Genomic DNA, 27,592 nt, shown 5'->3' with positions numbered 1-27,592 from the left:
GCAGGTACTGATTATCGGACCACAGAGAAACAGAACCAAACATCCACAGCAGACTCTTGTCTGTGAATTATCAGAACTCTCACTGGTAATCACCTTTATCACCACTACCGGAGGTGACCAACAATAATCCCCACCTGGACTAAAAACCACACCACTAATCACTAATAATCACGGGAAATCACCACTAACCCTCACTGATAAACTCCTGTAATCCCCTCTGCCACTCATAATTACCACTAATCAGGTATGCACACACCTGCCAAAGGAACTTAATCCTGTCAGTCTTGACCTGAGAAGATGATGAGAGGATCCTGTATTAAAAATCTTCACCGCACTTACACAGTGAACTGGAGGGCTTTGTGCAAGCTCAAGAGCGAAGGTACTTCTCTCCCACTGTGTAACTGAGCCCTGCCACCCCAGGGTGTAAGGGAAACTGGGAGAACTGTTCGAGATCAGGGGCAGCCATCCAGCACACCTCACTCACGGGCTCGCTCGCTCGCTGGACACAGGAACAAATCTCATGATCCCTAGAAAACTGTTGAAACAGAAATCCAGAGTGGCACCATCCTATTGGGTCTATCGTGACTGCTGTCAGAGCTCTGTGTTACTGTATCTGATATGATGGTTTACTCCCCACAGAAATCACAGACTGTCCTTGATCAATTATAATTAATGTCCCACTAACTGAGTGTCATAGTTCTGAATTACTGTATGTAAAATCAGGGTTAAATTGCCACAAAAATCACAGGCCGTCCTTGATCAATCATAATTAATATCTTAAGACAATAAAAATCCAGAATGGCACCATCCTATTGGGTCTATCGTGACTGCTGTCAGAGCTCTGTGTTACTGTATCTGATATAATGGTTTACTCCCCACAGAAATCACAGACTGTCCTTGATCAATTATAATTAATGTCCCACTAACTCAGTGTCATAGTTCTGAATTACCGAATCTAATACTTTTATTTACTCCACACAGAAATCACAGACTGTCCTTGATCAAATATAATTAATGTCTCACTAACTCAGTGTCATAGTTCTGTATTACCGAATCTAATACTTTTATTTACTCCACACAGAAATCACAGACTGTCCTTGATTGATCATAATCAATGTATGTAATACTTTGATTTCCCCCACACAGAAATCACAGACTGTCCTTGATTAGTCAAAATTAATGTCTCACTAACTCAGTGCTATAGTTCTGTATTACTGTATGTAATACATCAATTTACTCCACACAGAAATCACAAACCATCCTTGACTGATCATAATTAATACCTTACTAACTCAGTGCCATAGTTCTGTATTAGTGTATGTAATACATCAATTTACTCCACACAGAAATCGCAGACTGACTTTGTTGATCATAATGTCTCACTAACTCAGTGTCATAGTTCTGTATTACTGTATGTAATATGTCTGAATCGACATAGAAATCACAGACTGTAATTAATCAATCATAATTTATGTCCCACTACCACAATATCACAGCTCTGCATTCATCATAGTTAACTCCCCACAGAAATCACAGATTGTCCTTGATCAATCATAATTAATGTCCCACTAACTCAGTGTTATAGTTCTGTATTACTGTATGTAATATCAGGGCTGAATCCCCACAGAGATCCCAGACTATCCTTGATCAATCATAATTTATGTCCCCCTAGTTCAGTGTCAGAGTTCTGTATTAGTGTACTTGATATCAGGGTTAAATCCCCATAGAAATCACAATCTGTCTTTGATCGATCATAATTAATGTCCCACTACCTCAATATCACAGTTCCGTATTACGACAATATCATGGTTTACTCCCCACAGAATTCACAGACTGTCTTTGATCAATCATAATTAATAGTTCTGTGTTATTGAATGTAATATCAGGGTTAACTCCCCACAAAAATCACAGAGTGTCCTTGATCAGTCATAATTAATGTCCCACTAACTCAGTGTCATAGTTCTGTATTACTACAATATCATGGTTTATTCCACACAGAAATCACAGACTGTTCTTGATCAATCATACAGTAATTAATGTCCCACTAAGTGTCATAATTCTGTATTACTGTAGGTAACATCATGGTCAGAGCCTTGGAGAAATCACAGACTGTCCTTGATCAATCATAATTAATAATTCTGTATTAATGAATGTAATATTAGGTTTAAATCACCGCAGAAATCACAGACTGTTCTTGATCAATCGTAATTAATGTCCCACTAACTCAGTGTCATAGTTCTGTAGTTCTACAATATCATGGTTTATTCCACACTGAAATCACAGACTGATCATAATTAATGTCTCACTAGCTTAATATCATAGTTCTGTATTACTGTACAGTGTATTTCATAGCAGGGTTAAATCCCCACAGATATCAAAGACTGTCCTTGATCAATCGTGATTAATGTCCCACTAACTCAGTGTCATAGAGCTGTATTAGTGTATGTAATATCAGGGTTTAATCCCCGCAGAAATCACAGACTGTCCTTGATCAATCGTGATTAGTATCTTACTAACTCAGTGTCATAGTTCTGAATCACTGTATTCACCTGTGAGGTTCCCTCTCCTCCTCCCTATCCACATGGTCTAAAGCGCTCCGTGGTAAACGGTTGTGAAGGACGCTATAGGAAATAACTGATGGATTTACAAATCGCTTAGCGCACGGTAATGACCGAAGGATCTCTCCGCCCCCGTGTCAACAGTAGTGCAATTGCGAAGGTGAAAATGACCGGTCAAGTGGTAGCTTGTACTTCCCCCCGTGTAAATGTAAACGCAGATGGACCGAGCGGGGGGCTGTGTGAGTGACCTCGTCTTGTGTCCGGCAAGGGCGCTGTGTGTGTGTGTGTGTTACAGGGGCTGTCATCAGTCCGTGATGACAGGGGACATCCTCGCCTGCCTCTGAAACGTTCTAATATTATTAAAAGTTACAGTCGCTTGCTGTAACACAGGAGCGGGGGGGTAAATTTAAATGCAATGCAGAGCTGGGGAGGAGTGAAAGGGATGCTATGGCTTTGATCTTTAAATACCCTCTACATGAGAGCTACGATTCACTGCTTTGATTTTTTCTTCGTTTTTGTATCCTGTTGTGGGTAGCTACTGAACCGCACGATTACAGACGCTCCCTAAAGCCATCATTCCGATCTGCGAGTGAGAGAGACTGCGCTTTCTCCACATCTCTCTTCTCCCATTTCATGTGTAAACGGAGACTCTGCCTGTCCTTCCCAAATTGCTGCCCCCCCTCACAGACATCCACCCTTCACTCATCCTCTCCCTCTCTCTCTTTTTCGCCTTCCCTCCCGCTCTCCTCTCATGTATAGGGTGTACACAATGCAGACGCTCCCTTGGCCTCGCTCTCTCCCCCCTCCCCCACCAACCGAGCTCCCGTTTCACTCAAAGATGGCGGCGGCATTGGAGCCACTGGTCTCTGCCTGCATTTTTGGTGTTGTTGTTGTCTCCGCTTTGACACGTTCTCGGCACGTTCTTCCCGGCAACTCGACCCGAAAACCCGGTGAGTAGCTCGGAGGCAGCTCAGCCGGTTTCCACGAAGGGGGTTCCGGGGGGGAGGGGGTTACCCTTTTTTAACAACTCGACCCGGACCCGTCCTGGGTTTCTGAGAACCGAGAGAAGAGAGGGAGAGAGAGGAGGAGAAGGAGGAGGAGGAGGGGGGTGATGGCGAGGGAAGCGAGGCCTACCTCTGCTCCAGCGGCCTTCTCGCCGCCGTATCGTGGGCACTGCGAGGAGAGGGAGGGAGGAGGAGAGAGAGAGAGGGAGGGAGGGGGGGGGGTTGAGCGCAGGGAAGCGCCAACTCCTGGCCGAGGCTGAGACGGGAGGGACGCACGGCCTACTCGTCTGTCTCGTCCCTCTGTTGCTGGGGAGCGGAGCTCGCTGTCCAGCCGCGGGCTGAGCCCGGGATACAGGGGAGGTAGGCCGTGCAGCCTCGGGCTCGCAGTGGACGCTTCGGCCTCGTTTGCAGCGGCTGTTCGCCCGAGCCGTTTTTGTTGTCGCTGCGCTAAACCTGAGGCGGTGCGGGAATCGCGTCATTGTGGATGTGTGGCGAGGGGGATTTTATGGTATTTAATTTCAATTTCGCCGTTGCCCGGATTTCTTCAAATGTATAATTGTACAGGGTTGTGCTTTCCTTTTTTTTTAAAAAAAAAGGGATGACTGCAGGAACTGCCGGTGAGGATTTCGGCAACTAAACGTGTAGGCATTTGTAAACAGAGCGGTTGTACGTGTGTTTTGTAGCAGAAGGGGAGAGGAGTGAAAACCCGTGTTTTTGTATCCAGACTGTTGATGTTTCAGATGCAGGCACGTACCGAGTCGGAGCCCTTTGTTGACATTTTCACCCGGAGTTGGCGAAGTTGTGTTTTCAGGACGGAGGCTTTGGCGGAGATACTTCCTGTCTTTATCTCTCAGGATGTACTTGGGGATACGGGGGGCGAAATCGTTCTTTTGCATCAGGCTGGCTGGTTTTTAGTTACGTTTTAAACTCGGTCGAGGAAGAGACCGTCAAATCGGGAATGTTTCGTCTGCCGACAGCTGTTAATCTGTTAGGACGTAGGTAATTTCCGAAGTCCTGCCGCCTGTTTGACTTCAGCGATGTAAACAGTGCGCACGTTGGGACGCTGAGAAACTTCGGATCCGAAACGACACGCGTGGCAACTCTCAGGAGAAAGTGAAGTGATGTTAGCAAGCCTGTCCTAGTCGCATTTCAGCTCAGGGCTGGTGGGTTCGACTGCTTTCTTTCCATTTTTCGCTCCGATTTGCTGACCTGTGTAGTTTTAAACTTAGTGCAGACGATCGCCGCTTGGCTTTGCTTCAGATCGGGTCGTTGTCGTGGACAGTGATTGTTTTGGCCTTTTAGTGTTCTTCTTACGAGATGGACTGTAAACGAAACCACTAGGCTGCAAAAGAGATTTGCAAGGTTGTACAATAGAGTATTTTCTTATAGAGGTTATTTTAGCTTAGCAGTCTCGTTAGAGAGCAGGAGAACAGTCAACATTCATGTGTGGTGACCTCGTGCAAGACGGTAAAGCCGTATCGGTTAAGACCCATTTTAAAATAGAGCAGGACAGTAACTACAGAGCATTACAGTGATAGATTTTTTTTTACTGTACAATACCAGTGCTGGAAAAGAGTGTGGTAGATGAATAGTAAAGATAAGGCAATCAAATAATAATGAGGTTTCAAAATAAACCTGCAGGAAGATAACATGACATAAGAAGTCCGGACAGACCTCAGAAATCCGGTGAATGACTGGAGCCCGTGCCTGAGAAGTGTGTGCCAGGGTAAGCAGGCTTCCTGCGGAGAGGCAAATGAAACTCTAATGGGCTGAGCTGAGACAGCTGAGCAAGCTGGAGGGTGGCACAGCACCAAGGGACAGGTGTACTGCTGCGTGCACGTGACTCTCTATGAGCACATGACTGGCTCCAGTTTTATGGTGCATTAAAAAAATGGACGTGCCCCAGAGAGCGGTTGTCCCTTTTTGTCATCACGGTACTACTTTGCTTATAGAATGTCCTGCCTCCTTTATGATTTTCAGACCCACTGCTGGCTACTGCTTTTTGTTTTTTTTCTGCTTTGTTTTATGCTTGGGGTGTGTTTGTCATGTTTTGTGAGTGAAGACTGATTATTGTGATGTGGCAGGGCGGTGCATGTTTCCAGTGGTAGTGTGCCTATTCGTGTGTGATTGAACCATTCCGAAGAAGTCAGGAGATCACAAAAGTTAGGAAAATAACAGCCCAGATTTTATTTTGGACAAACCAGCCCACACCATGTCAGGGGATGCCCCTCTCTTTGCACAGCAGTTCACTCAAGCAAGGGTCTGAAGACTGTGCTCTTGAAACAGCAAAGCAGTGTGTTTAATGTGAATTCGTGCATGTCTATCCAAATTCAAAATAACCTCACGAGGCGTACTTATCTGGCCTGGGGTTTAGGCGATAAAGTCCTGAATGAGTTAAGCTGGTGGGCAGTAGACTGGTCAGTTTCCCGCTCTCTATGGATTGGTCTGGGAATTGAACGGAGGTGAGATGCTGGCGTGTGCAAGCTTGCTGTCTTCGTCTCCTGTATGGAAACAGTGCATATTAGCTTACATTGCCTGCTTAAGACCAGCCATTAGGTGATCACATTCTGAACAAAGCAGTCGCAGGGGAGAGAAGTTTGATACTTAATTTGTTTTAAGAATGGGTGATTTACGGACAGGAGTGTCTCTTTTGCTTATACTGTGCATTTCGATTTCTGGCATTATATTTGTGGGTTCTCGTGGTGCTCTCTGCAACCCTTGCGTTGTGGCGGTGCTTGTGGAATTACCCGGTATGGGATGAAGCGCAGCGTGTCCGTGTTTCCTCATGCCTAACCGGTGCTCCGTGTCCTCTCCGCAGGGTGTGCGCGCTGCTGAGGCGCAGGCGGCATGAAGGTGATCGGGCAGTGCTGGTCCCTGGGGTGAGATCTCCGTATCGCCGGAGCCGCGCGCGAGACGCCACTGCGCGCTTCCACGCTGTCACCTGGAGCAGAACCACGCCGCGGGAGAGGAGCTCGTAGAGGACAAATCCCGCTTCCCTGCTGGGCCTGTTTTTATTTATTGTTTTAAAGACCTTTCTCCATTGTCCGGCCTTCATCGAAACACTAATGGAAAGAAAACTTGGAGTCGGGTTGGACGAGCGATGAGGAAAAATCCTTTGTGGAAAACACTACAAAAACTGTGACAAGATAACTGCAGCTTTTTTTGTTGTTCTTTTGGCCTTCGTGGCTCCTTGCCTAGTTTTGCTCCGCCTTGTTGTGGATTATTAGAAGAACAGTAGCCGAGCAAACCCGGAGAAAAGCGTCACGGATACCATCCTTTCCCTCTGTTTTTGGCTTGGCCTTCTTCTCAAAGAAGGTAACTTTTACCCTGCTCCAAGAGGGAGTAGGGGTTGCCACGGAGACGCAGACCGGGGGGGTGGGGGGGGCTGGGTGCCACGCCTATGCTATGGTCAGCTGCTCCCTGCCAGTCTGCCGCTGCTCGTGCTCTGGCTCTGAGGGACTCTCCGCACGGCATCGGGATAAAGGATAGCCGGCGGAGGAGGGCGTAGGAGGGAGGAGGGAGGAGGAGGAGGAGGGGGCTCGGCTCGGGCGAGGAGGGCACAGGGCGGGCGGTTCCTGGATGGGCGTGTCGTCTGGCCGCCGCCGCAGCCGAGCGTCAGCCATGGTGAAGCTGGCTAACCCGCTGTACACTGACTGGATCTTGGAGGCCATCAAGAAGGTGAAGAAGCAGAAGCAGCGCCCGTCTGAGGAGCGAATCTGCAATGCGGTCTCCATGTCCCATGGGCTGGACCGCAAGACGGTCCTGGAGCAGCTGGAGCTCAGCGTCAAGGATGGCTCCATCCTGAAGGTCTCTAACAAGGGCCTGAACTCCTACAAGGACCCCGACAACCCTGGCAGGCTGGCCTTCCCCAAACCTCGGAACAATAGCGCTAGCCCGCCCAAGGCGTCGGGGTTCGACTGGAATAAACTCATCAAACGGGCGCTGGAGGGGCTGCAGGAGCCCGGCGGCTCCTCTCTGAAAAGCATTGAGCGCTATTTGAAGGGCCAGCGCGATGTAGCCGCCTCCATTAACAGCGGGGGCTCCTCGGCGGCCCTGTTCCACCAGCAGCTGCGGCTGGCCGTGAAGCGTGCCCTGGCTCACGGCCGGCTGCTCAAGCAGGGGCCGATGTACCAGCTGAGTGGGCGTGGCGTGGGCTCTCAAACCGAGGGACCCCCTGTAGACTCGCTGGCTTCCCTGCCCCCCGTCCGCCTGCTGCCCCATGAGAAGGACAAGGTAAGAGCCTGCTGTGTGCTGGAGTGCCTCTCTGCAAAGGATTGTGTCAAAAAGGTGCCGGGAAACAGAGGTCCCCACTCTCCATGGTCATTAAAAATCCCAGGGTTTTTCTCTAAAAGAGTAGGGGTGTTACCCGCAGTGTCTAAGCCAAATTCACCCCTGGCCTTTAGCAGACATGGCTTCTTAATTATTCCCACCTCTGAACTGGCTTCATCACTCTGTTCTCCTCCACACTGAGAGCTGATGTGTGGTGAGCGTACTGGAGCATCATTTAGATGTGTGCTGCACATTGGTGGTGGTGGAGGGGAGCTTTGAGCGGAGTGTCCAGAAAAGCGCTATATAAGTGTAGGCGGTTATTTAAAGTATTTAGACTTCCATTGCACAGTATTTACATCTAATTCAAGGTTAACCAACCACAGGCGCATAAAGTATACTAACACAATAATATAAAAAGAGTAGTGAAACATGTACAGATTTAATCTGTAAGAGCACAAAACCTGAAGTAACTGGTTACTCCTGCAAGACTGCATAATGGTTCACTGTTAGTAACAAATGAAATGGATCAAACTGCTGTGCACCTGGAGTCAGATCTGTTTTCCTAGTATATCTTCAAAAAATTTCAAAGCACTATACCCGGTCTAGATTTAATTCCATTTTAAGCTCTTTAGTTGATTAAGTTATCAAATGAAGAAGATGTCTCAAGACAACTATACACCACTGTGCCCTGTGGAGTACAGAGTTCTGCTTGGACAGGGCCTCCTTTCTGATTCTGTTTCAGGGTCAACTTGATCCCTGTTGCCAGACCAGTCCCTATCGCAAGAGCCAGTCCAGGTCCTGAAATTGTCTCCTGCTTTTCATCTTATTTATAGTGTGGAGCAGTAACGAAGAGCCCTTTCTGCTTGCAGATGCTATTGAAGAATGGAGGAGTCCCCTCTAGCAGGGCAAGTGGCTCGGCTGGAGGAAAACTCTGACTGAGGGATGGTGGATGAGGGGAGGTTGCCTGTGTGAAAGTGTGCAGTGTAATCTTGGGCTGTGCTCATGTTAGCATTTCAGAGAATTCTTGGACATGTTTTGCAGCTGAGCACAGCAATAGAGTACAAGAATTCAATGTAACTCGGATTTCTGAAATCACTTGTAGTTGTGAGCACTGAAGAGAAAGGTTAGTGAGCTCTCAAAGTTGTTCACAGTGTGGCCCGGGCAGAAATGTCCCAGGTGACGCAGTATGTGGGAGGAGTTGGACACTTTTAACAGGTCTGGCTGGTTGTGCATTAATATCTTGACAAGTGTCTGTGAATCTTGCTAGATTCACCTGAAGAGAGACCTGGCCTGTAGGATTGGTGGGAAGCTTCACAAAGTCCCATAGCGTAGTCCTGGGATATGGTTAAATAGAAGGTTCTTCTCACCTCCCTCAATCCTGTATTTGATGATGCTTCCACTAGTTGGGATCAGAAAATCTCCAGCAAATAGTCTCCTTTCAGGTATTGCAACTGTAGTTTTGCAGTTTGTGTAGGCAGTGAAAATGGTGTCCTAAAAAGCAAGTTAAATCATTTGGATTGCAGTTTGAAATGGAATCGGGGAAAATACTGGCTTTCTAATCTGCAGATTTGTAAGCTTCTAAACCTGCACAGTAGGTTTGCTGTGCAGAAAACCCAAATGCTGCCAGAAACAGTTAGAAATTTGTATTCAGCCGACCTCTGTGTTACAGAGCAGCACGTTATCTTGGACTTTATTGATTCCATGACTTTTTATATAAAAACTGGAAAATCCTCAGTGATTAGCAACTTGGAAATACCAGGGTCTGTTCAGTTCTGGTCCTTGAGGTCTGATATGTCAGGTGTTCATTCCTCATGACTTAAAGGTGCATATTGTTGGCATCATTGGACCAGTGATACAACTGCTGCTGATTCTTCAGGCACATTTGCTTTGAAGAAGCCTAGAAACTGCCTGACGCTTCAGGGCCAGGCCTGGCTGGTCCTGAAACACGGACTGTATTGACTCTTCTAGATTCAGGGTGGTCAGTTTAATATTTTTTGAACTTGTGGTCATTCTCGTTTTGAAAAAGGAGACCGAAGTGATGTTTGCAACTAGGAAGCTTTGTGAAAGATACATTTTTGCAAACGTTGTAGTGTCTTTGGGACATATGACTTGGCAAATTGGGAGGAATGTGTTGGGTACCCCGAAATTAAATAATGTAAATCGTTAGCCTCATTTGTATAATTAAGAGCTCAGGTGGGATGAACACTGAGGCATCTAGTTGCTTGTCAGGATGAGGTATGAGGAAGAATTACAGGTGTTCCAATGTCCTGTGCTCTGTATTTTTTTCCACAAAGATTCACCCTCTGTAGTTCTGGCTGTGGTTGTAACCTGGAAGAGGACTTGTTTACCCTTGTGACAAAGATGCTGGTGTTCCAAGGTGGTGCTGGTTTCCGGTGCCTCTAAGTTACCCTTTGTGAATTACTGCGTTGAGGGCTCACTTGGCTGTGTGTTAGATGGCAGGTTGTGTTGTTAAGCTCACGGAATGCTCCTGGAAGCTATTAATTGGTCTGTCTGATTTCCACAATACAGCAACTGCAGAGAGTGAATTGTGTTGTCAAACACTAAATGTTTAAATTTTGCAGGCCGATTGCAACTGTCTGATCTTGTGCTATTGTATCTCGGTATCGCTCTGCTTGAGGCAAGTGAAGATTCATGTTGCTATTGAGAACAATGGGTATTGTTGACACCATGCCAATTTAAGTGCTGTGCCAAATTACTACTCTTGTGCCAGGCAAAGCAGAAGATGTCCTCTCACGAGGCAGCTCACACTAGGTAAGGCCCGGCAGAGATTATCGGAGATGAGCTTGGTAATTGTAGCTGGTCAGCTTTGGCCATTCTCTCAAGCTTTCTGCTGTCATGCTTCAGGTTCCTGGAGGTGTGTTCGTTTTTGGCAGCAGGGGTCATTGTATAATGTAACAACCAGTTCAGTGAAACATTCTATGCTGGATCAGGTGATCTCTGTCATCATAGACTAAAACATCATTTAACATTGTAGCAGTCTCATGTTGATAGTTGACAGTAATTCTATCAATATGTTGTGCTAGTGATTAGTGTGTCCTGTTTACTCCCATGTGTAGAGCACAAGAATTTAAATACTGACAGGGAGGACCAAAGACTTTAAAAACAGGACGTGCACCCTCCTTCCTTTTTTGGTCAGCTTGTGTGGTAGGAGGAGGGATACTACTTCAGATGGTTGAAGTTGTCGAAGCATTCTTCCAGGTCCAGAGCTTTTCTTGACCCCGTGTGTCAGTTTACTTAAAAGTGGTGTTTGTGAAGCCCACCAAACGAGTCAGTGTGGCTTTGCCAGAGAAGCTGATTTTGCACAACGCTAGAGTTATATCTCTATGCCAATAGAGATGCCAGTCTGAGACTAGGGTGTTAGCTAAGTAGTCGGCTCCCAGTCAGCTTCTGTCAGTGTGCACTGGTCACCACCCATAGCAATTTTCCTGGTGCTCTAATGTCTTCATCACTAGCCTTGTTTACCTTAAGTACTTTTACAGTGTTGTGTCTGGGTATAGTGTGTTTGTATCTCTGTTGGCATATATTGAGAAAGTGTTATTGTCCTGGTCGCAGCTTTTGTTCATTCATCCCTGTAAGATGTCGCTTATAACTAAATTGATGCTGAGATTCTTGCATCTGTTAAAGTGCGTTTTTGACCTCCTCTAGGCACGTGTTCGGCAGTTCCATTCAGTGAGCAGAGATCGGTGTGAGCTGAAAATTCCTATTGCGTGGTGCTCTTGCTGAAACTGGGGGTCAGTGGGAGGTCAGAGATGGCGGGGGGAGTTCATGTACGGGTCACGAAGATAGGTAGCAAATCTGATCTTTTCTCCGTGTAACACAGAAAGCTGTTTGTCCTTTGCCATGCTTATTAAGGGGATGTTTTTCTCTCCTGAAATGGTAAGATGCTTACATAGGGCGCATTACAAGGCATAGGTGAGAATGGCTTGAGTTTCTCCTTTCTACGGAGTTGAAAATACATTAAAGGGGCTGAAATCGGTAGACATTGAAAGTCTTGCTAAAGGGTGATTGTTGACAGTGGCAAGTACTGTTGATTAAGTCTGCCACACAGTTACTGTATATGGTATGAAAGAGCTCTTCTAAACCATTTCACAAAGCCAGCTTCACATGCTTACCTGTGTACTACTTGAATACCTGGGGTAAGACAGTGTAGGCTGCTTCCCCTGGCAGGTTTTTACTGACCCGAAGGGGCCCTCTGAGGTGGTCCCCAGAACCCCGGGACAGGACTTGGATCTTTTCACCGCAGGGCTAGCAGTGTGTGACGTTGACGTTCAAAGGCAGTCAGGTCTGACAAATCTTTGAGTGGATCTGTTGATTTGCAGTTTCATCTTTTCAAAAGTTAATTTAGATTGAACAGAGTGGCTGTTGTGAGGGGAAGGAGTAAGCCTGAAGTGCTGAGGAGCCCTTGACTGTTCTAGATTGATGTTCTGTATTAAACTTAGTCTTGCCAAATCTATAAAATTGTCTGTGTACTGCAGGTCTCATGACAGAGGTAGCTTGACCCAGGGGGTTTTTAGATGTGCACACCATGCTGGAGTAATTCTGCTTTTAAAAGCCCCTGGGTCTGAAAAAAGTAGTTTCTAATTTTTTGGTGGATTTTATCAGTTGGGTGTCTGTTACGTTTCGGTTCTGCTGATTTATTGGCTGTGTTGCTGACACATTGGATTAAAGCCGTTTCTGAGACACTTCAGGGCTGGAAAGGAACCTCCCATTGAGCAGCAGATTGATCCATTTCAAGCTGTACTAGCTGTAAGCTCTTGTAATTATACTGTTTATACAGAAAATGAAATGACATTTATTTATGCAGAGTTTCTCAAAATATTGTTACAAGCATGCAGTGTCAAGCACCTCCTATTGGCATCTATATACAACAGCCAGCATCTGGTAAAACCTGCAGTGGATCAAACCTCTGTGCAGCGGGAGTCTGATTGCAGTGCTCCAGTACTAGTTGCTGCTGTTCATTTATTGCTGTCAGTCCATTTGAACCTTAATAGCCGTTATCCAGTTCTTCTGTAATAGTACTAGGCACTTGTGTAATGTGGACAGCAGGTGAAATGGAAGGAAGTTTTCTACTAGACCTCTCTTCAGAGTGGTGAACTTGAGTGCCTCCTTGGTGTAAAAACCCAACAGCAAAAACAATGAATGAATTGCAAAGAAGGGACTATTGACTGAGTGAATGAGCAGCTATAAAACCAGTATGCCCTCTGTGAGTATCAGTTGCCAGTTTTGCCCTTTATTACCACTAATTGCCGTGATAGACACCTCCACTCTTTCATGAGAGTTGCGTGAGTCTGCTGTGGCAGTTAGTCGTTTCATTTCTCTGTAGTTTTGTGCTTAATGTTGCCGCTTGGGACCTGTTTGATTTGGCTGCTCTTCAGTCAGTGCTTGTCTGTTGATCAGCTTGTGGATACACAAGGCTTTAATTAATAATTTAGTTAATATTAATAAAAGTAATGTCAGGCTAGGACAGACGTCGAGGCATAGTCTCTTGAAACCTAATCTTGTATGCTGCTTAAGTGGTTGTTCGAAGATGAGGGCAGTAACAATGGGGCAGGTAATGAAAATACCTGAACCATGCCTTGCTCCCATTCTCTGTGGTTAGTGTGTCTGAAGGGAAGTATTGCACCACCTTGTTTGTTATATCCATAGCAAAGCCATGGGACAGTGCACCTTGGAGTTTGGCAGGGATACAAATCAAACTTCCTTGCATAACAGTGCGATCTATATCGGGTTTTACCACCTATTGTACTTGTACAAGCCACTGCCAGTTTTTTTTGCCTTCATTTAATTTGCATGGTGAATTTGTGTGAAGGGGTGGCATGGCGGATGAGTGGTTAGCAATTGCTGCCTTACAGCACTGGAGCCCTGGGCTAAGTTTAGAACCTGGGCCACTATCTGTGTGGAGTTTGTATGTTCTCCCCATGGTCCTGTGGGTTACCTCTGGGACTTCTGGTTTCCTCTCATAGTCCAAAGACCTACCGGTGGGTTAGGAGAATTGGCCCTGCTTTAAACGTGTGCACGTCTGTGTGTCCTGCAGCGGACTGGTTTCCCGTCCAGGGTGTACCCAGCTTTGCGCTCGTTTGCTTGCTGGGATAGGCACTGGCTTCTGTGCAACCCTGAATTGGAACAAGCACTTAAAAAAAGCATGGATGGAATTTGTGAAATATTACATAGGAGCCACATCCTTCTGTTTAAAATTAGAAGTTTATCATACTTGCACGCTAAGGTAGTTTGTAGCCCTGCTTTACCTTTCTCTTGCCATAGTCCTGTGGCGTCTCTTACACATTGGTATCTCTGCTCTGCTTTTCCTGACTGGACCACACTCAAAATGCATTTTCTCCCCACCCCGAGTCTGACTCCCTTTGTAAAGGTGTAAATCCCGCTGGGAGAAGCAGACCAACCTCATCTTGAACAGAGGTGTAATGTTTTAACTTTGGTTACCAATAGGCTGATGTTAAACAATAAGAGGTGCTACACGTATAATACTTTGGGATATTTGTTGGGACTGACGTTTGGTGATGAGAGTTTTAAAATATAAAGCTTGTTTCTTTCATCATTACAATGCAGTTTGTACCAGAGACAGAAGCTGGTAAAACCTGGAGTGAATCAAAAAGCCCTGCAGTAGTATTTGATTCCCCTCAAATCAAGAACAAGATGATGCTGTACTAGCACTTCTCAACCCAGCGCATCTCAGAGTTCTTTAGGAGTGGATGAGCGACAGCTGTTGTGTACCTCCAGCCTTGCTACACCAGCAACTCAGGTGGTGAAGTATGAGAAATTGCTTTACCAATTAGATTAAGAGGGAACTTTAGCGAGGTCAGTTAGTACACGCCCAGCAGGGAATTGAGCCAGGACACTGGTGTTAACACCTAGTCTTGCAGCTCCATGGGATTAATAATGACAAAAGTAGTCCTGCTCTCTAACCTTTAATGTCTCATATGAAGGGCAACAGTTTCTGTAGCATGCTCTCCCCTGTTATTATTTCTGTGGCACTGGTTGGGAAATTGTGGTCCTGTGGGAAGGGAGCCTCCTAACAGTTTTCAATTTCATAAAGAAATAACGGAACTCAAAGTAACTGTTTTTGAATAAGGATTAACCAATAAGACTGTAGTACATTGTGAGTTGTACACTGTTTATATACTAGAACAAACGTCTACGGTGCTTCCTGCGACACTGGCAGAAAGAGGCCGAGAGTTAGCTCATTTTAGCTCAAGTTAGCTTTGTGTCATTAGAGGGAAAAAATTAAGGTTTGAACTTGCGTGTGGGGGAAGAGCTTTTATCTGTGATCCTGTGACTCCACATGCTGCTTGTGAATTCTGATGTTCAAGTAGTAGTAATGGATTTAAAAGTTTTTGATGAGAATGAAACCTAATTTGATTTTTGCCACTTAAATGCCATAACCAAACGGCAATATCAAATTCCGAACAGCGTTTTATAGACTGTTAGTACGTTTTCATCCATTATGTTGTTTTATTTGCTATTCAGGATTATTTCAAATTCAATTGAAGTGTCTCCCCAAACATTAGCTTTAAAATCAGATTCAGATCTCTGAATATTGCATGTCATTATTACACATATCCAGAATTTGCATTGAAACTCAAATAGTAAGCAAAGATACAAATGGCTTGTTTCATTTTCGGAACTGTCCATCCGAATTAAAATGAAACAGGTAGGGCTTGCCTAAAAAGGTAATAGTGCATTGAGCATCAAAATCAACTGCAGTAGATTCAAACTTTAATTAATGGCTTTTTATTTTGTACGAAGTGAAATGACATTTCATTGAGCAGGCATGACAGTTAAATTTATACTAATTAACATTTGTCATTGACAGGGGGTCTCCTGAGAGAGTCACAGGCTAGTAGAGTGTGTGGCCACCGCTGGAAGCAATACAAGCTGTACATGTGTGACAGATGCTTGGCACCAAGTTGCACAGTTTTTGTGGGATTCTGTCCCATTTCTTTCCTTGAACTATAGCTAATCTGCTCTCTGGTCTCTGAGCCCTGGATGCCACATGTCATCCCAGCTTATTCCACAGATGTTCCTGGGGCTCAGGTCTAGTGAGTGAGGCAGCCATGGTTTAATTAACAAACATGTTCTCGTCTTGCATTGTTGTTGTTACATGAACAGTGTGAGGGTGTGGTTTGTCCTGCTGCAATGCTGTCACATCAGGATGAGCCCACAGCAAGTGAGATTCCAGGGACTTTGTAGCTTACAGTGGTGGACAGACACGCTGCTAGCCTATGATTGTTGTAATAGATGTTGATCAACTGGTGGTAACATGTTAATCAGTAAAACGTACCTAATGCCTGTTCAATAAAATATCAGTGCATCTGCTGCAAGAATGAATTTTCCTTTATTATTATGCTCACTATTATAATAAGTTGTTTACACAGAGGGCAGAGCAGGAGAAAGGTGGGGACAGTGTCTATTTGTATAACAGCCTTTGTGTTTTTAAGTGTGTGGATATGGACTATACTGACTTTGTCTGACCTCCTTACCCAAAATGTTCCTGATGGCCTAAAATGGTGGTGTTATTAGTGCTGCAGGCAGGCCTTTGTGAATGGAGGATTTTGCAGACAAGTTTGTTAGAATAAAAATTTGTCCTGCAACTTCGGAGAGCCTATCTTTGAGAGAGCTGGAGATGGGCAGGAATCGGTACAATGTCTCACCATTCTTAGTAAACCACTCTCCCCTGCCTCCCTCTTGATTGCCCCATCATTTTTGCTTTTCCTGCTTCTCTTCTCAGTCAGATTCAACAAACATTATTGGTGTGTTTGGTAAATTGTAGTGTTGCCAAAGCAAAGGACAATTGGAAGACCTTATGCTTATAAACATTTGCAACAACCAATTCAGGAAGCTCCCTCTCTTCTTCAGGCTGATGGGATATCATATATTAGGCTTCCAGCTCTACCTTCACCCCCAGTAGAACTGGAAGGTGTCATGATTTTTACAGGATTGTTTTAGGGAAAATGTTTCTTATCCCAGAGTATTTTTTGCCGTGTGTAGCAGAAAATACTTCTGTCTTGGCTTCTCCCTGCTGGCAGCAGGAGCACAACCCGTCTTCTCTAGGCAGCTAGGTCTGTCTGTGCCGCCCAGTTTCTATAGCCAGACCTTGGTCACTAACCCTGTATTTCTTCAGATTCTGGTTTTCCTTCTTGTTTCCCACGTTCTGTTTTAAAGTGATTTAAAGTGGTAAACCTTTTTCCCTTTCATTCTAAACCTCACATACTGCAGCTTTCCTTTTCCAGCTTTCCCCGTCTGTCTCTTTTCTCTCTGCCTCTCTCTCAGTGCTGTGATGCCATGTGTCTTGTGGTGATCAATGGGGGTCTGGGGAGAGGGGCGAGGGGTCGGATTAAGAGGGGGGTGTGTGTGTGCGGAGAGTGCGAGATGTGTTTCACATGTTAATGAGAACCTTGACTGGGAAAGAGACAAGGACGGCAGGACTGCCTCTCTCTCTCTCCCTCCTGCTGTCATGGGCACTCTGTACCTGGGTGTGCGTCACGTACACAGCAGCAGAGCAGCAAGACCAAGGCTTGAAGTGTGTATATGAGAGAGGGAGGGAGACTAAAGAACACGCGTGAGAGAAAAGTGTTCATGCAGGAGTGGGTAGGAAAGTGGAGGAGAGAGTAAAGTTGGTGTCAAAAGGGCACAACCAGGAAATAGGAGGAGAGTTTGAGAGAGGAAGGCAAGAACCCGGGCTGAAGTTATGAGAGATTTTCTCCTCCAAAGAGGTTTGGTGCTGACATGTTTCGCTTTAACAGAAACAATCTTAAGACATTCACTGCAGGATCTGCTGATGTTTAAGCTGGTTTCATTTCATTAAAAGATTTCAATGATAGGTGTTACTTAGCTGTCTGAATATAGGCTTTCAGTTTTATCTTCTTTACTGTAGAAAGATATTCATTTCCCGAGACATGTATTAGTTGCCACGATTATACAGTAATCTTCATTATCGATGTGCAATAATTGTGATGTTTATATCTGTGTAGCTGCATGAAATAAAAATTGTTCCGGAGTGTTACCATACATTAAAACTAAACAAACCTTGTATGCTGTTAGATGGTACAACTGTGTAATAAAGCAAAGCATCACCTATGGTTAAAAAAGCTTTTTTTTTTCTCATATCACTCATTCTTCAGAAAAATGTGAATTAAATCAGGTCTATTTTTACGTTTGTTGGTTTGGAAAAAAATTGTCAGAACATTTAGTCTTATCTAACACTTTAATTTGGTCTCTTTTAAAGATACCTTACCAAAGTTGAACATTTTAACAGGAGAAATAAAACAACATTGGGGAAAATGCTTGAATGTGAAAATGCTGGCTAAACCAGTGTTTCTCCAAGCCCTGACGGTGCCTGTGGCTTTCATTCCAGTGGAGCTATCTTGACAAGTCTTTGTGTGATTTTAAACATTGAAACTGGCTATGAAAATTATGGAGTTGTTTTAGGACTCGAGAACAATGTTTGCACATTGTCAATCCAATCAGGTTTTCAGTGCGATTTAGATTTCAATTGCAACTATAACTGGAAGACGCTGAGATCCTGGGCATCACACCTCTACTGTTTTCCTCCCAGGTGCTTTCTCATTCTGTCCTCAAGGTTACGATGCTGACAGGGCTTTCCTCATGTGTGAGCAGAGATGGCTTAATCAGGAATACACACCCATTGTCGCTCCCTCCTCTCTCATCCTGTCCTGAGTCCCAGCGGCGGAGTTCCGCATTGAGCCTAGGTATAAAGGCCCATTATTACACCCAGGTGTCAAAGATGTCACTAAAAATAAATAGTGTTGTTATTATCGCCCTTTCCAGAAGCTGCGTGCGTGTAAGACTTTTGCTCTTTATAGTTGAGTCCAGTGCAGAACACGCCAGTTCTGAGTCCAGTCTCATTCAGCTGTGCATGTAGCCCATTTCTGGAAGGTTCAGAGTAATACATGTCATTCCAGTGATCCCGGTTTCCCCATTTCCTTTCTTTCCCCACCATCGCTCATGCTTCCTCTGTTGGTTTGTGATCTTTATATTTTCCAAATGTCAGCTGCGCACTCCAGATGTTCTTCTTTTAAGACTAGTTCTCTCCCTCCTTCTATCTCTCCCTTGCTGTGCACTTTATAAAGGGCCTTGCGGTAGTGGTTTTACTATGCCAGTTAGTTTTCACAGGTCAGGACGGACTCTTGATTCACAGCAGCTTCAGATATGATCCGTGAAGCTGCTACTATGTGTGCAAATGTTTCACACACAGGCTTTAGCTAGGTCTTAATTTTAAGATCTGTAGCAGCAAGCTGCAGTGGAAGTTGTCTCTCTAATTTTGGGAACAGAATCTGTTATAACACCGTTCACTGGTAAAGCACTTTGAACCTGAAGTGAATAAAATATATTACTTTTTTTTTAATAAGACACGTTTCCTTTTCTGAACATTTATAGTGTCCAGCTAAAACCAGTAAAGCAAGTTTCAACACCTTCAGCACCACTAATCTCTGGTTAAGAGATTGTAATAAACAGTTGGGGAGAGCACATTAAATTTTAAAGGCGAGCAAAGCTTAAGGCCAGGAGAGTCACATAAAATCCTTCTTTTGTTAAAGAGAAAGCAATTAGAGAAGGATTTGTGTACAGTTACTTGTGCATTTGTAAGCTTTCCTATACAACTAAATCACCCATGAGTATTACTCTTTTTCTTTATTAATGCCAACACAATACATGATTGTGAACCAAAACATTAAATGTGAAGAAAAGAGGTAAAATGGCATCATGAAGCAGAGTTAAGGATAAGTGATGCTTGGGTCTGCGTGCCTGAAAGACTGAAATTTGGTATTGCTATTTTAAACCACAGGGCTGTACATCACACTGGCCACTGATACCCCTTTTCCACTGGTACACCTAAGCTGTGGTGCGCCAAGCTGTCATCAGACCCGAGCCCCGCGAGTCGGCCCCGTGTGGCTCAGGTGTTGGGTCACTGCTGCACCCGCGCTGTGATGCGTGATGTTGCGGGCAGCGTATCTGCAGCTTTGCAGGAGAGAGAACTATTTTTTTCATGGCTCTGCTTAGCATTTCTACCCGTACTCATTATTTCTAATTCCAAACTAAATCAAGCCAGTGTGTTTTCCTTTTGGATTGAAGATCTCAACTCTTCTTGGATACTGCCGTGTGCCAGGATTGTGATAAATGCGGGCTGTATGTATTTCTTCTGCCTCGGCTCCTCTTTCTTGGGCCCTGACCAACGCCGTGTGGTGGTGAGAGTGACCCAGCCTGCCGGCCTGTGTGCTGCGGACTGGTACCAGACAGTTTCCAAGGCTGAACGTTTGGGGATCGGTTCCCTCTCGGCCTCACCTACTCAGACGGAGAAAGTCACACGGAACGGGATGGTACAGGGTTTCCTCAGCTTGGGTGTGCACGTGGAAAAATTTGGGATCCCTGTTAGACTAAAGAGGGATGGAAGGAAGGACTGGGTTGAATTAGTGCATAGAAGTATGGAAGAAAAATTGAGCTGAAAGTTGTGTGATTTGAAGGAGGGAGGCAGGAGAGGATGCCCAGTGGTGCACTGTCAGTGTTTGCTTTGGTGCTTCTCATGAGCTCTAGGCTCACTGTGTGCTGGAAGGCATATCTCTGGATGTACTGTCTGAATTGACACATTCTCTCTCCATCAATAATGCAGCAGAGTCGAGCTTTTGAAAGTATTAGACCAGCTGGTTGTGCGTTAGCGATCAGCTCTGTGTGACTCAAGCTGGAGTCCTGTAACTGTCTCTCTCCCTTGTTCAGAGCCCTGAGGCTGAGCCTATAACTGCACTGCAGGAATAGCAGCTATACTAAACCTCACAGCAGGTTGAGCAAGTCAAGAATACAAGAAGCACACTCTTGGATAAACATCAACATAAGGTTCTAGACAAAACATTGCAGTTTAATCTATTCCAGTTTCAATGAGCTGTGGGCTTTTGCACGTAAGCGCTAGGTGTGGAATACGTTAAGCTCATTTCTTTTAGTAGTGGCGGGTGAACAGTTAATATTGGGCTTCTTAAATACAATTGAGCCTGCAGCTCAGATCTGAAGTGGATCAGCCTGCTGTGCAATAGAAATTCGATCTCTTTCTCTGTTAACGTGACCAAAAAAATATAGACACATATAATGAGTAAATAACCAAATGTGTCCAATTTTTGGCTTCATCTTGGCAGCTTGTATAAGAGGATACAGCTTAGAATGGATATAGACCAAACAAGCTGGTTTCTGAGATGAATCGATGAGAGAGAGAGGATGCACTAGACTAAAATACCAGCAGGCCAGCAGGGGTCTTGAGAGTGTTTACAGTGTAATAGAATAAAACCAGTTTACTCTTGGCTGTGCCAGATACAGTGGCACTTTGTCATAATTAGACTAATTGTCCTGATTGAGGAACAGAGGCTGTGTTGACTCTGTCCTCATGTCCACTGACCTCCACAACCCGACACGCTCACTATGTTTAACGAGGGCGACTGTGATTAACGAGGGTGAGGGTGTTTAATGAGGTGCTGGACGGAATCCCTGTGTGCTGGCTTTTCTGGGCTGAGGCCAGAGATTCTCAATCAGTTCCTGTCTCTGAATGCCAGAACGGCATCCTGCCCTCTGTGCTGCAGTTCACCTTGAATACACCTCAGCAGATTTAGTGGAAAATATCTCCTTTTTTAATGTGATAAATGTGCATTCTGTACCAGTCCTGGAGCCTTGCTGGCAGGGCTTCGATTTAAACACTATCTGATTACAGTTAAGTAATTTTATATCTACAGTGTTGTAAAGATAGCACGAGTTTTACAATATACAGCTGTCTGAATAGGCTATGAAATGCAATGGAGTTTGGTGCACCTACAGATAGGACTGTGGCGAGCAGATTTTAAGGGATAAACCATGAATACAATGTTGATTTGAAGAATTTCTTTCCTCTCATAGCAAGGGGAAGAAGACTAACGTCATCCCACAGAGCTCTAAATACTGACTACAGACTCCTGCAGCTGCTCATCATTTTTAATTTAGCCCCCTCCCCCCTCAATCTGTATCATTCTAACCCTCTCCTAGAAAAAAGTCACAATCTACTGGTTTCAAACAGCTGCACTTCACATAGTAAGTGAGCATGAAACTAGCTTTAATGTGGATGGATTTGCTTCGTGCTGGAGAGCAGTTTATCCCAGGTCATGCTGTGTTGTAGCATTGGTGTGGACTCGTGCTTGGGGCTCGTGGCCTGTTACCGGTATGATGCGAGACTACTGCTGTACCTTTGATCAAGGTACTTCACCCAGAAAGGGGTACAAACCTAAGTGGCTTTAGTGAAGTGTCGGCAAAGTTCTGTAAGTACAGTTGTGTAGGAATAGTGGACGATGTATTTTTTGTTGGTTCGATTCCTGAATGTAAACTGTTTAAATGTTATTGCGATGTTCTCATTTCCCTGTCCTGAACTGACCGTGCTAATTGGAGAGGATGGAAGAGATGCTTGTCATGATGCGGGTTTTGGCAGAGCTGTGAAACCACATCTAAGGACAGGTGGCAGGGAGGAGGCAAAGTGGCTGTGCTGAGCAGCTGGCCTCCGAATCTGGAGTGTGTGATCACGCCTCTGTCAGGGGTGTGGGTCCTGTTGGGACAGCTGCACCGGCAGGAGAGCTGGGATAGCCCAGCCCTGGTCCTCAGGACCTGGGGGTCTCCAGGTTTGTTTGAACTGAGCTTTTATTGAAGTGAAGTCTGCTGAAGCTCTTAATTGCTCTTAGAAATTTCACCTTTTTGCTGGTTGAGATATGAAACCTTCAACATTCACGAGCTGAGTGATTAAATAAAAATGATAAATTAGTCGAGTTTGTGGTTCAATCAAATATTTATTTTGAAGCCTCAGGGGCTCCTCAGTGCCAGTATTAGGAAGCCCAGGACTAATAGATTGCTCTTTGACCCCATGCCCCCCTGGGACTCGTTGTTATGACACCAGGGTCAGGATTAGGAAGGAACAGAGCTTCATACTGTACCTGTGGAATTCTGTGTACTGACTCACAATTGTATCAGTAGTCACCAATACAAGAGAGACCCAACATTTGATATGTCTGGGACTCAAGTGCTTCCACTGCCATTCTATAAATATCAGACTTTGGCGTGGGTGTCTTTGTTAGGCCCTGCATAATTTACAAGCCCAGGCTACCCAGATACAGATGTTTGTTTGTGCTGATTTTTGATTGCTGTTCTTATTTGTTGTTAGTTGCCAGAGGTCTATCTCATTGGTATACAGAAAGCAGAAATTGAATTGTACATTCCTTTGTATTTGTTTGCATGTGAGAGTGCATTGTTGAATGCGATTTCCAGGTTTTTTACATCCTTCATGTCTGGAAGGTACTGAGTAAGCGCCACTGTGCTGCATGCGAGTGAGCAGTGGAGTGTTTATGGTGCCCTCTACTGTTCAGAGCAGGATATTACAGGATATTGCACCAGCCTTGGCTTGCTTTGAAGTAACGTATGCTTCTGGGGATGGTTTGCAGCTGTGCAAGGAAATGTATATATTTTTAGAAATGAACTTTTAACTGATTTTGGAAAAATCAACACTGCACCTGTTCTGGTGGTGTTGTATGCAAGTTGAAGACAGTATGTAAGTTCAGTGGGTCTCTGCATCCTTTCACCTTATATTCAAGTGAATGCAGGTCACAATATTAGTATATACCTCTGTGCCATCCTGTCTGAGGCGTGCTAACCCTTCTCTGTCTGTGTGTCCAGCCGGTGGCGGAGCCCATCCCCATCTGCAGCTTCTGTCTGGGGACAAAGGAGCAGAACCGGGACAAGAAGCCGGAGGAGCTAATTTCGTGTGCGGATTGTGGGAACAGCGGTGAGTTGGGGGCCAGAGAGCCAAGAGAGCTATGTTGTTGATATGGATAGACATTTAAAAACCATTGCTTGTGTGAGCTGAAGGGTTTACATTCGTTCTTTGAAGTACCTCTCTTACATGAAAACAGAGGTGATATTTCAAAACCTGCAGTTATAGAATTCTTTCATTTTTTATGTTCAGTTTACTGAGATGAAGACTAGAACTCAGCAGAAGACAGTTCTCAGTGTGGTCCTCTCCTGAAAAGAAGAGCATACCACGCAATTATGATTTTGCTCTGAATGTGAATACCCAGCATTAGTCAAATGGGAGATGTAGGAAATCTAGATATAAAAACAGGGGCTTAAAATGTAAAGGAGAATTCTTGCCCTCAACTGCGTCTGATATGCACCCACAAAGTATAGAGGACAAGGTGCTAATGCTCTCTCCTTCCCTGGCAGGTCACCCGTCATGTCTGAAGTTCTCCCCAGAGCTGACGGTGCGAGTGAAGGCGCTGTGGTGGCAGTGCATCGAGTGCAAGACCTGCAGCTCCTGTCAGGACCAGGGCAAGAATGCGGTAAGTGTGTGTGAGGGCATTGCATGAAGATCTGCTCACTCTGCTGCTGCCTGTCCTGGGATCTTTTAGCAGCGCTTGTACTTCATATCGACTGTACATGTTCCTGTGATTCATAGGGATTCAGGCCTAACAACCTGTAGGCATTTAGTATATCTGCTACACATTATGAACTGGTAATACGGGGGTATGATATCGTCTGAGATGGCTCTGGTTTTCATGGGGAAAATGTGAAAATCGTGGTTATAGACTGCAGGGCTGCTAGTGTGTACTGTCTGTAATTGTAAAATTATTCTCATAATCTATGAAGCTGTCTGTAGTTACTAGAGAATGTTGCTTATTTTGTTGTCAGTTCATTTTATTAGCAGTTTCCTATTTGGACCAGTTCGGTCTAACTTTTTTTTCTGAAATTTGCTTGTGACTGCCCACGTTTTGCAAACAGTCCTTGCCCTTCCTTCACCAAATAGGCAGAAATCATCAACCTTGCGCACTCAAAAAAAAAAAATGGCCTTTGGCTCAACGTTTCTGATATAATCGCTCCATTTCATTTGAATTTTAAGAACAAAAGTGGAAGAGAAAATGTCAAGACTGCGGAGTGGCCTTGACTGACTACTTCAGTCCAAAATGCTTTTTGTACGGCGTGTGCAGTGGATTTTGACATTAGTCATCAGGCAAGATGCACAGTGTCACATTATAAGTATAGTAATATTAACTACTTATTTTTATAATACTGAGATCATGCCTTTTGGATGTGATAACTGGAGCTTCCAAGGTATATTTCTGGGGTCAACGCAGTAGACTTCTTCAGATTTACCAGTGAAAGATGAACCAGAGGACACAACACAAGTGTATTTTAGTCTAGCAGGTGGCACTTTATGTAATGGGTTGTGGGAGTATGGAACAAGCTGTGTTGTTGAAGCTCATGCCCTGGCTTCTTCCAAGAGCTGGTTGGGTGGATGAGGTCCTTGGATGAATTAGTAACCAGCAGATAGATTTAGAGAATGGCCTCCTCTCGTTTGTAACTTGTTGCACAGAGTTTGTTCGCTGTAGGATTTATTCAGTTCAAAATGTGACTTCAAGCAACATCATTTTTTTTTTTTTTTAGTTTTTCTTTGTCCCAGTTGTACCAGTTATTTCTACAAGTCCCGTTTTAGCAGATGCCATAAGGGCTCACTCAGCCTGTTCCTTAATGGGCAAAGGGATGTTGCTGTCCAAAGTGATTTGACAGGTTATTAATTACTGCAGTGTTCTGTGTGAAAGTGTTTGCCACTCAGGTGCTAAGTGGCGGAGGCACGCTCTTGTATGACCTGCAGTGTCTCTCAGCTGATTGTCATGGGGGAGATGAGGAATGGAGAAAAGAGCGCTTGTAGTCCACCTCTTCCTTCATGAAGCAAAGAGCGGGTTCCGTTAATTACCAACAATTCTGAATGCTGCAGCATATTTACGACCATAGAAACAAGGGTATTTAAAGTGCTGGTTAACTGTAACTCTTTCGCCATGGCACATTCACGTTTTACTCCTGTACATTAAATTTCAGATTCCATTTTAATAAAACGGCTTACTTTCTAGGAAACTGTTAAGTTGGGTACAGAGTGAACCTCATTGTCTGCTAGTTTTTCCTTCTTTGAAAGTGATTTTATTGGAGGAAATGGAACTGTATAGTTCTCCTTGGAGGGAAATGGTACGTTTTGATAGTAAATTACAAAAACAAAAAAATATTTATCTTGGTATTTCATACATTATGGTAAATTATTAGGTACAATTATTCTGTTAGAAATCATTTTAGCACTTATTTTTACTGAACAATTTTCTTGTGAAAAATGCAACATTTAGTTAAGATTCAAAACATCTCACAGGGGCTCATGCCTCTGGGTCCCCCAGTATTATGTCTGTGTCCTGGGTGGTACTTAAACTTTTTTCAAGGTTTGGAGTGCTATTTATTTGTAATAATCACTACAAATCGCATTTAAGTGAAGTCTCAGCTGAAGTTCTTAATTACTTTTAAATGAAAATTTTCACCTTTTTTGCAAGTTGGAAAAACCTGCGGTACTTGCAAGTTGAGTGATTTAAAAATGATAAATTTCTCAAGTTAGTGGCTCAATTAAGGATTTATTTTGGGGCTCAGCTGGAATGAGAAAAATATGCTTTAACTTGGTATACGGAATGTGGTAATTAGGTCTTCAGCACTCACCTATTATCTGTTCAGTTTACTGTTTAAAGATTGATGGGTCATTGGATTTAATATTTTGTATGTAGTTATATTTTTGGTATTGATTACATATAAATATTTGATCAAAATTACTATTTGTAGTGTATTATTTAGCTGTATTTGTATTTTGTTATCAGCATCTTTGTCTTTTTGTCTTGTTCTCTGTATTAATACCTGTAGTCTCTGCTGTGCTGAGGATCTCCCTCTCTCTCTGCAGGACAACATGCTCTTCTGTGACTCCTGTGACCGGGGCTTCCATATGGAATGCTGTGACCCCCCTCTGACTCGGATGCCCAAAGGTCAGATCACCCTGCTCTCAAAGCTGGGCACCTCTGGCTCCCCCACATACAGTAGGGTTATTTCTACGCTAATTATTAAGCACTTTATCTGTAAATTGACGATTTGATAAGCATAGTGCTCCCATCTTTAACTATGTCAAATGAATTGAGGCTGCAGATGGGTGGTATAGCAAATTCATGTTAAAATACAGTGGTTCAGTTAAAGCAAAAAAACTGTCGTACAGTTGTTACAGGAGGAGGCAACTGATGCCGTGCAGTAGAGTAGTAATGCAGAACGCATGACCGAGTGGCATGTTTTTCATTTTTACAGGAATGTGGATCTGTCAGATCTGTCGGCCGCGGAAAAAGGGAAGACGACTGTTACATGAAAAAGCAGCACAAATCAAACGGCGCTACAACACACCGCTGGGACGGCCCAAAAACAGGTACAGCACACGCGCCCAGTGACAGCAGCGCTTAATCCTTTTCCCCATGCCGGGCCTTCCTCGGGTAACTTTCTTTCCTCTGTGCTCCCGTGCAGGTCAAAGCGCCCCTTCAAGAAGCTGAGGGGGCCTCCAGGGCGGGGGGGGCGGCGGCGCCGGGCGGGGCGGCTCTCCCGCGGCTCGTCCTCGCCGCCCTCTTCGCCCGCCTCCTCCTCCGAAGGCTATCCCGGCGACGACCGCCTGCTCTTTGGCTTCTCCGGCGATGGCGACGAGTCGCCGGGGCTGCGCTTCAACAAGAAGACGAAGGGCCTGATCGACGCGCTCACCAAGTTCTTCACGCCCTCCCCCGACGGGCGCAAGGCCCGCACCGAGGTGGTGGACTACTCGCAGCAGTACCGCGCTCGCAAGAAGGGGGGCAGGAAGGGCGAGGCTGCCGACAGGACAGGTACCCAGAG

At 44.8% G+C, this 27,592-nt stretch overlaps 1 protein-coding gene across 4 annotated transcripts in view; it reads left to right on the top strand.

Moving 5' to 3' along the window:
• Positions 1-3,406: 3,406 nt before the first annotated feature.
• kat6a (K(lysine) acetyltransferase 6A) overlaps positions 3,407-27,592 on the top strand; it is a 40,098-nt gene continuing 15,912 nt past the window's right edge. For 2 of the 4 annotated variants that reach the window (XM_088934198.1, XM_088934184.1), the window contains exons 1-7: positions 3,407-3,508; positions 6,381-7,795; positions 23,549-23,657; positions 24,095-24,210; positions 26,634-26,766; positions 27,026-27,140; positions 27,236-27,582. In XM_088934198.1, coding sequence (XP_088790324.1) covers positions 7,142-7,795; positions 23,549-23,657; positions 24,095-24,210; positions 26,634-26,766; positions 27,026-27,140; positions 27,236-27,582 — 1,474 coding nt within the window. In that variant the 5' untranslated portion in view covers positions 3,407-3,508; positions 6,381-7,141. Of the gene's footprint in view, positions 3,509-5,239; positions 5,289-6,380; positions 7,796-23,548; positions 23,658-24,094; positions 24,211-26,633; positions 26,767-27,025; positions 27,141-27,235; positions 27,583-27,592 lie in introns of those variants that run through there. The other 2 variants (XM_088934205.1, XM_088934190.1) reach the window with 2 other exon arrangements.

This window comes from Atractosteus spatula, chromosome 2, assembly GCF_055471065.1.
Source record: "Atractosteus spatula isolate fAtrSpa1 chromosome 2, fAtrSpa1.hap1, whole genome shotgun sequence".
Taxonomy (NCBI): domain Eukaryota; kingdom Metazoa; phylum Chordata; class Actinopteri; order Semionotiformes; family Lepisosteidae; genus Atractosteus; species Atractosteus spatula.
Note: the sequence above shows the minus strand (reverse complement) of the source record. Positions and strands in the feature narration are given on the sequence as shown.